This window comes from Nicotiana sylvestris, chromosome 2 (assembly GCF_000393655.2).
Source record: "Nicotiana sylvestris chromosome 2, ASM39365v2, whole genome shotgun sequence".
NCBI lineage: Eukaryota > Viridiplantae > Streptophyta > Magnoliopsida > Solanales > Solanaceae > Nicotiana > Nicotiana sylvestris.
In genome coordinates, this window is record NC_091058.1 from 55,951,740 (window position 1) to 55,963,186 (window position 11,447).

Below are 11,447 nucleotides of genomic sequence, written 5' to 3' on the forward strand. Positions count from 1 at the left end.
TTTCACCACAACTCGACCTCGACCCTGTTAATTACTATGCCCCTTTTGCTTTGCCCTTTATTTGTTGGGTGGTTGTACAATCCAGGGCGATGAGGTAGCATTCTCGAGATGGGCATTGTTCTCTTTGTATGTTGAATATTCCCCACGGGGTTGGATATTTGATAACTTGGTACAACATGGTGGGGATGGCCCCCATGGCGTGTATCCAGGGTCGACCTATTATGGCGTTGTACACCGTATCCTGGTCCATGATATGGAATGTGGTTTCTAAAGTGACGCCTCCGACCAGGACGAGGAGTGTGATTTCTCCAGACGTTCATTCAATTGCATTGTTAAAACCTGTTAGCGTGATGCAGTGCGACACTATCTTATCCTCGAGTTTCATTTGTGCAAGTACTCGAGGGTGGATAATGCACGTGCTGCTCCCATCGTCCATCATAATGAGTCTTACATTTGTATCTAATATTCGCAAATTGATAACAAGGGCATCATAGTGAGGTAAAACCAAACCGTGGGTATCTGAATTATTGAAGATGGTACTTTCTTCCAGTTCGTCATACCATTCATGAATGATCGACCGTTTGAGCTTGTGGGTTGTGGTAAATTTTAAGGTGTCACCGCTGCCGCCCATGATCATTTGAATGGTGCGAGTCCGTGAGGGTGGTTTCGACAGTCCCTTGTGTTGTTCAGGTCCTGGGGCAAAGTTGGTCCCCCCTCGGTCGCTCAGCAATTCTTTGAGGTGTCTTTGGTGAAGCATGTTTACGACCTCCTGCATTAGAGCGATGCAATCCTCAGTTTTGTGACCTTGCTCTTGGTGGAACTCGCAAAAGGCATTTGACTCTCTGGTGCTTGGGTCTGACCTCATCTTTTGTGGCCACTTCACTTTTGGTTCGAGCTTCTCCAACGCGTAGACTATTTCTGAAGGCGACACACAAGAATTGTGAGCAGATAATAAAGGTGGAATATCTCTCTCGTTCTGGTAAGTCCCTGCGCTTGGTCTAGATGGGCCCTCTTCGTGGCGGAAGGGAGTCACGATGGCGTTTCTGATATACGGCTGATGCCTTTCTCAGTTGGGTTGTGGAGTTGGAAGATCTCTCCTGGCATCATTTCTTCTATCCTTCCTAGATTCAACCTATACCGAGGTCAATCGATGGGTAGGCCCATTCAAGTCGTCTTCATCAGCACGTACCTCGACATAGTAGGCATTGTGTTTTTCATCCCAACTAGTTGGAGGATATTTCATAAGCCGACTTAATAGTTTTTTGTCATCATCAAGTCGTTCCTATTCAATCCGTTTTGGAAAGCTTCTACGGCCATTCCTTTTGATACATTTGGTAGAATAATTCTTACTCGGTTGAATACAACGAGGAACTCCCTCAATCCCTCTCCGGTTGACTGTTTGATGGTGAATATGTCGTTGACGTTTGCCTCTGCCTTTTTGGCCCCAGCATGGGCCATCACAAACTTGTCGTCCATCTCTTCAAATATTTCAATGGATCACGCGGGTAGTTGTGAATACCAAGTTAATGCTCCTCCAGTGAGGGTCTTGTCAAACTTTTTCAGCAAGATGAAGGACACTTGTTCTTTAGCGAGGTCATTACCTTTTACAACGGTGCCATGGTGAGTCACGTTATCTTCGGGATCGGTTGTGTTGTCATATATTTTCAAATAGGGCGGCATTTTGAAGGTCTTTGGTATGACATACGGGACGGCTTCATCACTGTATGGTTGCTCAACCCGACCAGAATCTCTTTTTAGCAAGAATTTTTGGGCACCCGGTATTTTATCGACTCTTTCTTGGTGCTCTCTCATTTGGTCCCTAAGCATTTTGTTTTTATTTTTATTTCTTCCATCTTCCTCATAATGGCTGTGAGGGTGTCGTCACCTGCAATATTAACATTGTGAGTGATACTTGTTTCTGGAGGGAGAGGGTCATTCTGCTCGGCCACTGTCGGTGCAATACAAATCCTTGCATTTTCTCTAGCTGCCTCATAGGCGGGCTTGTCGAGGATGCTGGTTAGCGTGTTTGTCAGCCAAGCCTCAAGTAGTTTTTTCACTGCTGGTGGCGCCTCTTCCGTCATGGACATGGAAGCTCTTTTACTGCGGGACGTGGTGATACTGCCGTGAGGAGGGGCGACCCACCTCGCCTTGGAGAGGCGTTAGGCATTATATCTTCGCCTTCTGCTTCAGAAACCTCATTGATGGTGTTCAAGAGATTGATAGTGACATCGACCACTGCCTTGATTCTTTCTCTCTATTACTTGCCATGTCAGATCTATGTGTACAAGGAAATCGGGGTTTTGCCCCTTTTTGTGAACTGTTCTATTTATAGATCTAGAAGAAACTAAAAATTTAACTGGGAAACCCCGGAGATGGCGCCAAATTGTTTGACCAAAAACGTAAATCATGGGCTAAACTAATTATTTTTATATAAGGGTTAAACCTAATTAATAATAATATCCCTAGACTTATAATCTATTAACAAAAATAACGTAGAACAATTTTGGTGGGGATTAAATGCAATGTGCATTCAATATTCCAAACGGTTTGAGTAATAAGAGACAAATATCAAGTAGTAAATAACAATAAATGGAGTTAACAATAAATGGCGTTAACGTAAATAAATGATTCACCCAATATTGAATGAGGTGGATGATTCTTCTTTCTGATAGTGATGAATGACATACAAATCCTAGAATGTTGGATATATTCTCGGATCTGGTGGAAAAGTATTGAATAATGGATGATAGAATCTTAATGAAAAGGTAATGTTTGTATCTTTTCTAGAGAGAGATTTTTCTTCTAAAAAAATGTTCTTATCAAAATGAATATTACATGCCTTTCTCCTCATCTCTTTTTCTATTTATATGGGACATACCCGCGGTCAACCCTAAAAGTACAAGCACAAAGAATATTCAACTGAATATTCTCCCAAATATCCTATTACAAAAACTAGCCGGTGATACCGCCCTAGATACTTGACCTCGGTCGTTATTGACTACCCGGCCATGAGCCCCACTATTTACTACTCAACCTGCTTGCATAAACTTCTCAACCATAATAGAGTCCGCTCATCGAGGTCGTCCAGGGTCGACCTCAATAAGGAGAGGGACTAACTGTATAAGTCAAAATTCGCCTCAAGGAGATTAAGCATGAAATGGTATTACAAAAAGTGATGCGGCCGAGGTCGACTAGTAAATAGTGGGGCTCATGGCCGGGTAGTCAATAACGGCCGAGGTCAAATATCAAGGGCAATATCAACGGCTAGTTTTTATAAAATGATATTTGGGAGAATATTCCATTGAATATTCTATGTACTTGTACTTTTAGGGTTGATTGAGGGTATGTCCCGTATAAATAGAAAAAGAAATAAGGGGAAACACATGTAATATTCATTTTAATAAGAACACTTTTTGAGAAGAAGACTTTTTCTCTAGAAACGATACAAACATTACCTTTTCATTAAGATTCTTTCATCCATTATTCAATATGTTTCCACCAGATCCGAGAATATATCCAATATTCTAGGATTTGTCTGTCATTCATCACTGTGAGAAAGAAGAATCATCCACCTCATTCAATATTGGGTGAATTATTCTCTTTATTTACGTTAATGCCATTTATTGTTATTTACAACTTGATATTTATCTCTCATTATTCAAACCGTTTGGAATATTAAATGCACACTGCATTTAATCCCCACCAACACTGTTCTACATTATTTGTGTTAACTGATTATAAGTCTAGGGATATTATCATTAACTAGGTTTAACCCTTCATTACATAAAAATAATTAGTTTAGCCCAAGATTTATATTTTTTGATCAAACAATAATGCCTTTATTTGGGAAGTAGGCCCGGGGAAATTGAAAGTAAATAGAGAAAAAAATTAGAAGGGAAAATATAATAAAAAATTATTGGTCCCAAAATGCCAGTATTTCGGGATATCTTATATGTCTCTCCAAGAAAATAGATATCTCCGGAAAGGATTTTAAGTTCAATTCATTTTTTTTCTCTCCACCTGGACCAACTCACCGCTTCTTAGATTTAAGGTGATTTGTGTATCTACCCTAACGATACTATTGTTCCGTACTATTATGGAAGGATATCCGAGCAAGATATGCACCTCTTCATGAATGAATTTTTTTTATCTACTTTTATTTGGTATTTTGGCCTAGGTGGAAAGGAAGGTGAGATATGTACAATGTCGGAGTCAAAATTATCACTAAGGAATGTCAAAATATAAGAAACTAAATACATAAAAATCAAGGAGAGTCTAACAATACAATATAATTTTCTAGCGAAACCCGTTGGTCAAATGGGGCTCCACCACTGAATATGTACACTCAATAACAAAACTTGATTGTTTTGTGATTATCTATATGTACATAATAACTTAATAATAATAATTGTTATTATATCCACAAAATTTAATGAAAATATTAATTATGTGGTATTTTATAAATTATTTATTTATTTATGAATCACATTTAAAAGCTCGTGACAGCTAACAGCAATAGTGATAGGCAATGATGATTGTACAACTTTGGCTAGTGATATTAATCGCGGTTGGCAAAGAAAATGGGAATGGTAATTGAGCAATAATAATTAGTGGTGGCATCCAGAAGGTGATGGATGCACAGTAGAGGTGATTCGGTGAAGGTTAGCGGTGTTGTGACTAGTGGCGGATATGAAACGTGGAGGCAAGCGGCGGTTGTGGAAGTATTTTTTTAAAAAATTCAACCGAAATCTTTGAGAACAACCCTCAAAACCTTTCTTCAAAAAATATTATTTAAAAAAAAATTATAAAATTGAAAAGACGCATTTATCGCAAAAATATTTTCAACATCTCTAAAAGATTTCTACGAAGAAAATACCACCTAAATAACTCTATAATCTGCCGTTCAAATAATGCTGTTTAAACTTTAAACCGATCGATGGGTTTTATTTAAACTCTAATACTGCAGCCAGTCGACGTCGTTTTAGGGACACTGTCTCTTTCTTCTTAACAAAAAAAAAACATTTTGGCGCCCCTTGCCTATTCCCCTCGATCCCTGTTTGCCTTTGTTTCCGTCCAATTTCCAAAACGGGGGCCCCAAAATTTTGCAGTTTCCAAAGTTCTCTTTCTTCTCGTTTGTTAATTGTATATATCTCTCGAGAACTCTTGCACACGCTCCCCCCCCCCCCCCCCCAAACCCACATCTTCTCCTCCTTCAGCTTTAATTTGAAAATTGAATTTCACCTTTTCTCAAGAAATACATATTCTCTCTGGAAGTCAAAAATCCCGCATTAGTCGTCAGCTATTCCTGGTACTTACTTCATGTTTTGCCATTTTGTCTTAGCCTTCTTTAGGGTTTAACCTATTCTTAATGGGGTTTTGTGATTATAGATCCGTGTCGGCTTAAAACCTAGGTATTCATTTTCGATTTCATTTGTTTCCCTTTTGAAAATGCTCTTTCTAGTAAGTTATATGTCGAATTAAGGGTGTGATTCTTTCTGGGTTGCATTTTATTTTTGGTGTTTTTCGCTGAGAAGTAGAAGGTTTAATTGAAATTTTGAACTTGTGATGTTTAAAGATGCTCATGTTACTGTATCAAATATGTCCTTTTGGATTGTTTATTAAAGTGGAAATCTGTGTTTTGCAAAATGAATTTTTTCAAGTCCAGCAGATGAAGATTAATAGACCTAGATAATTTAATATTATCTTCTGTTTTTATGGCGTATACCAATGCTGCCAGAAATATTTGATTTATAACTGTAGATTTCTACCTCTGTCTTGTCCTTTTAGTTGGAGCCATGAGCTATAAGCGACAATCACACCACTAAATAACAACATTCGGAGCTTGCTAGATAAAAAGAAATTTAATATCTGATTCCTTGGGCTACCCGGGGTGTGGCCTAATGGCAACCTATAATGGACCATAGGAGATCATGGTTCTAGTTCTAGCATAGGCAAAAAAGAAAAACGTAGGTGATTTCCTTCCGTCGTTCTAACTCTTGGCAGCCAGAGATACTCGATATATGTGCTGGTGAAAGGTAGCAAGTACTCAGTGGGCTAGTCGAGGTGTGGCAAGTTGACATGTACGCCGCCTTTGTCTAAAAATTATTTGATTCTTCAGATTGCAGATATCATAGAAGAGTGTCTTGATCTTTAGATTGATTTTGCCTTCTTCAATGGCTCATTTTTCGGTAAATTAAATAAGGAATTCGTGGGTGCAATGCGTGCCACACAATACGTGCATGACCGTAATTGTAGATTCAAATAGTATTACGTTTACTATAGAAAGGCTTGGAAAATCTTAAAATGCTTAGAGTTAGATGCTTAATGTTGTGCCTGGGACTTGGAGATGGTTTTGGGTTTTAGATTGTCCAGGAAAGTTGTTTGGAGAATTACATACAGCTCCATCTTCTCTCAACATATGCCTGATATTCTGATTCCGATATGGATATAGACAATGTAAACATGGAAAGCAAAAGTGATCGCAAGACCTGCAAGTATATTTAAACAATTGCCTGGAAAAGCACTTGCAAGAGGTTTTGTTTTCTGCAGGTTTCTGTGACAATGGTGCTCATGTCCTATATCTTATGTTCGTAAATCGCTGAAACTCAACTAGTGTTTGAGATATATCTTCTCCACCAGTTTTCTCGCTATCATGTCAATAAAACCTTTTGGATTGCAACTATTTGCTTAAAGTAAACAAGGAGAATAGTGTTAATATGTCATGCATCATGAGATCTTGGAGAAGTTATCTTTCAGTGGGTTGTCATTTTGCCTTTTGATTAGTTAAATGTTATGGCATCTTACAGATGGTCTGGTCTTACTGACATTTTTGGATGTATCCCATTATCATCTATTACATGCTTATTTTATCACCAACTATTGAGGTGTTTAACCTTATTTGATGGAATACTTGGCTTATGCAGTGATTAACCGCTTATAAGAGCAATGGCAACTGGAAGTCCTTATTTTGATGACTTGCGATGTCAATCTGAGGTCATTAATCCTCCACGAAATGAAGACTGCACAGACATTGGTGAACATATGAATGGGCTTGCTCAGCATACAACAAAACCTAATGCGACTGTTTCTAGTAGTGTTCGTGAATTATTGGAATGCCCAGTGTGCTTAAATGCTATGTATCCACCCATTCATCAGGTATGATTATCTGAATTTCTTGCTGCTAAATGCTGATGGATCCCTTTACCTGCCTTTGCTTAGGGTTATGTTCTAAAAATACAATGTTTTCTCATTCACCTCTTTAGAGATGGGATTTTCAATCTTTACGTAAACAAATAGAAAAGAGGAAAAAGAGAAAATGAAGGGGGGGGGGGAGGTCAGGTTTTTTTTTTAGAATAGTGTAGGATAAAACTTACATGTTTTTCTTTGTCTATTTTTTTTTTAAAATTAATTAGTGAAACAAATATTCTTCCGTCTCCAAACGAGAAAAAATGTTTGATTCCCAATAGTACCATGTAAAATGGAACAGAGGGCATAGTGATATATGCTCACAAATATTACTGGAGTGATATCTTTTATACAGTTATTCTTCTTTTACAAGACGCTCCGATCGTTATTATTGTGTCTGTTTCTTGTCTGTGCGGTATTTAATTCTTCTCTATCTATTTTGCCCTTATTGCAGTTTAGGTCAGGTTTTTCTTTTAGAATAGTGTAGGATAAAACTTACATGTTTTTCTTTGTCTATTTTATTTTTTTTAAAGTTAATTAGTGAAACAAATATTCTTCCGTCTCCAAACGAGAAAAAATGTTTGATTCCCAATAGTACCATGTAAAATGGAACAGAGGGCATAGTGATCTGTGCTCACAAACTATTACTGGAGTGATATCTTTTATACAGTTATTCTTCTTTTACAAGACGCTCCGACCGTTATTGTTGTCTCTGTTTCTTGTCTGTGCGGTATTTAATTCTTCTCTATCTCTTTTGCCCTTATTGCAGTGTTCCAACGGTCACACACTGTGTTCTGGTTGCAAACCTAGGGTGCATAATCGCTGTCCAACATGTCGGCATGAGCTTGGTAATATTCGATGCCTTGCATTAGAGAAGGTTGCTGCATCTCTTGAGCTCCCATGTAAATATCAGAGCTTTGGATGTATAGGAATCATTCCTTACTACAGCAAGCTGAAGCACGAATCTGAATGCTCTTTCAGACCCTATAATTGCCCCTATGCGGGCTCAGAGTGCACCGTCATTGGCGACATCCCATATTTAGTTGCCCATTTGAAAGATGATCACAAAGTTGATATGCATGTCGGCAGTACTTTCAATCATCGTTATGTAAAAGCAAATCCCCATGAAGTGGAAAATGCTACATGGATGCTTACTGTAAGTACTGTTGCTCTTCTTCCATTCACTGCAGATTAGCTTTTGGTCTAATTCAAAGTAGGCAACTCTAGCAAACAAATTCTGAAAGTGTGCTAGATTTGTGTATAGGGGAATGTTATTAGTGTGACTTCTTTGCTGTGAAGTATGGGCGCATGAATATTATGTTGTGAGTTCAAGACTCAAGTCTCTTTTTTTTAGTATTTTCAGTCGAGATGCTATAAGGTTCTATTTGACATCCCTACTTTTCGCTTCTTTTGATCGGGGGACGAAATAATGCTTTTTAAATAATAAATTCAGTTTGTTCACAATAGGAATTGTAGACACTGAAATTTCAGTAGATCAAGATAAATCCTAAATTCAAGACGACTTTTGAAATATTAGGAGTCTATTAGGGTTACTTGGTGGCTACTCCACCCAAACCCTAATTTATGCCTATAAATAAGGCTACATATGTCCTTCAAAGACGATCTCAGCAATTCCATAAACTCTCGGAATATGCACAAAGACATCAAATATGAGATCTCTGAAATTCCATGAAACTTTTGGAATATTCATTAAGAGATCAAAGACATGTCAAATATGTCTTGCTTAAAGTCCTATGTTCGAGAAATACGCTGCTAAGGCCTTCGAATCACGTAGAATCAATCGGAGGAGGAAGAAAGGGACAGACAGAGTTGTAACCTACAATGTTTATCAATAATATCCTTTTTTCTTTATAGTTGTTTGTGATTGCAGTTTTATTTTCTCGGGATAAATTTGTTGCAAACAGGAATAACAATTAAATTCTTCACTTCTTTTATTAGCATACTACTTGCCTATAACCTTGAAGAAAATAGATGGAGGAGATGAGGGGAGTGGCTTGGTGGTCTTCTATTTTGCTCGGACTCTCCGAAAATGTCACCGGGTGCGTGTCAGATCCTCAAAAAGTAGTTTATTGTTTGAGGATCCGACACGGGTGCGGCAACATTTTGGAGAGTCCGTGCAACATAGGTGGTCTTCTTGTTCAATTTTTATGGTTTGTTTTTTGTTTAGGATTTTGCTTGATTACGTAAGCTGGAAAGCCATTAATGTTTTGACCGATACCCTCAATCTCAGTGGTAGATCATTTGGCTGTATGACCTGGAGTATCCTTAATCTTTGGACATGAGCACTGGCATATCTTTGATGTAATTTGGCTGCCCATTGCAAAGTGGCTGTTGTTTTGGGGGCCTTTTGAATTTGGAGGATCAATTATTTGGCATCATATTTGAACATTGAGGGACCTTTTCTGCAAAAAAAAAAACCTTTTGCGAAATTTGCTCTTTTAAGGAAAACCTTGAGCCAGGAAAATTTAGCCAATGAAGATGGCAAAGATCTTTCTTTCCATGGCAAATCCCATGTATGTACTAGGATCTTCTCGTCTCCAACAAAGTTGGCTAGCTTGGCAGATTGTTCTGTACCTACCTGGGTATATGTTATGCTGTACCCTTTTCTGTGTGCTGTCTTTTTCACTATGTCGAATCTAACCAGCGGTTCTTAGAGCTGATATTGTTGCTTAACTTTTGATCCTGTACGTTGAGTTCATATCTGGAATAATGTGGTCTCATTTTAATTTTCCTCCAGGTTTTCAGTTGCTTTGGTCAGTACTTCTGTTTACACTTTGAAGCATTTCAACTTGGAATGGCACCAGTTTATATTGCATTTTTACGGTTCTTGGGTGATGATGAAACGGCAAAGAACTTTAGCTACAGTCTTGAAGTTGGAGGCAATGGAAGGAAGATGATTTGGCAAGGGGTACCAAGAAGCGTTAGGGACAGTCACCGTAAGGTTAGAGACAGTTTTGATGGCCTCATTATTCAACGTAATATGGCGCTCTTCTTTTCTGGTGGAGACCGGAAAGAATTGAAGCTTAGAGTTACTGGTAGGATATGGAAAGAACAATGATGTCGCAGGAGACTTCTTAGTACTCTTTCAATGCTAGGATTAGGTCAATCCATTGAAGTCTTCTGATCAATGTATTTTTCTTGAACAAGGAGCAACATCTCTTTGCTTTTCCTTGATAAAAATACATTAGCGAGAAGGCCTAGTAATTTTGAGGAATGCATCTTGCTCTAGGTGGTATTGCTGACTAATATGTGCTGCAGCAAAAGATGTCAATCCATGTTGTTCTTTTTATTGAAATATCCTTTGCAGAATTCCCCTACATTCCCTTCCATAATAAGCTAGTTCATCAAAAGTTGAATTGGTTCAAAAATCAGGTAAATAATGTAGGTTCTAACATGTTAATTTGTAATATCCAGTGACAGAATTGTGAATGAAATATAATATATGAACAAATGTGAGAAGCTACTACAAATTTAGGAAAAGTGTGTTTGCATTGTAATAATCGTTTACTGTAACCAGTCAAAAGGTAACATGTTTGAGAGCATGTTCAAAGTGAAACCATGTTATACGTAATTCGACTTAAAGACTTTATTTAGTAAGTTTCACAAATTATATAACTTGTTTAAGATATAGAATTTAAAGTATATATTTGCTATTTTATATATATCTTTAATGTAGACTGCAAGATTTAAATTTTTTTACATTCTTATATTTTCTGCGTTTACAAGTTTTACAGAATAATTCTAAACTTGCTGCATAATTAAATTAAACTTGATGTCCTTTTACCTCAGTTGTAGGAAGATTGGGTCAAAATCAGGGACAAGTATGACGCAGCTTGAAGCCTTCAACCTACTGCCAGTCTGCCACATGTTCATATAATAGAATATTTTTATTTGACGAAAAAAAAGAGAATTCCTTATTTAAATGATTTTATTTTACTGACAACCCCAATTTAGGGTCCACATAAATTTCTGGCTAAGATTGCAACTGCTTTTCTCTTTCTGTCTGCCAAAAATTTGGACCCCTTCGTTTTTCCCCTCTAAGCCACATATATTCTGTTTCCATTTTTCTTTTCTTATTTTCCTTTTATTGGGGGTAAATTACATACTACACCTACTATTAATTTACCAACGTATTTTATATTACCGTTGACTGATATTATATTTAGTAAAATAAAAAATATCTTAGTTAAAATGGACTTTTTTATGTCGTTTGAAATACTTTACATGCTTAGTCGATTTTT

The 11,447-nt window shown here is 37.5% G+C and overlaps 1 protein-coding gene across 4 annotated transcripts; it reads left to right on the top strand.

Moving 5' to 3' along the window:
• The first annotated feature begins 4,979 nt into the window (after positions 1–4,979).
• LOC104212183 (E3 ubiquitin-protein ligase DIS1-like) lies at positions 4,980–11,351 on the top strand. 4 transcript variants are annotated; one of them, XM_070167899.1, is made up of 5 exons: positions 5,026–5,308; positions 6,924–7,155; positions 7,955–8,341; positions 9,944–10,147; positions 10,996–11,351. In XM_070167899.1, the coding sequence occupies exons 2-5, from the start codon at positions 6,946–6,948 to the stop codon at positions 10,999–11,001; spliced, it is 807 nt and encodes a 268-aa protein (XP_070024000.1). In that variant the 5' UTR covers positions 5,026–5,308; positions 6,924–6,945; the 3' UTR covers positions 11,002–11,351. The 4 variants fall into 4 exon arrangements, with proteins under 4 accessions (XP_009759693.1, XP_070024000.1, XP_009759694.1 ...); XM_009761391.2 differs by lacking the exon at positions 10,996–11,351 and having other exon boundaries at positions 4,980–5,308; positions 9,944–10,523; XM_009761392.2 differs by lacking the exons at positions 5,026–5,308; positions 10,996–11,351 and adding an exon at positions 5,315–5,411 and having other exon boundaries at positions 9,944–10,523.
• Positions 11,352–11,447: the final 96 nt, after the last annotated feature.

Coding starts and splice junctions, on each gene's coding strand:
- LOC104212183 (XM_009761391.2), top strand. CDS start 6,946: ATGGCAACTGGAAGTCCTTATTTTGATGACTTGCGATGTCAATCTGAG. Junction 7,156..7,954: donor TGTATCCACCCATTCATCAG/GTATGATTATCT, acceptor CCCTTATTGCAG/TGTTCCAACGGTCACACACT. Junction 8,342..9,943: donor ATGCTACATGGATGCTTACT/GTAAGTACTGTT, acceptor ATTTTCCTCCAG/GTTTTCAGTTGCTTTGGTCA.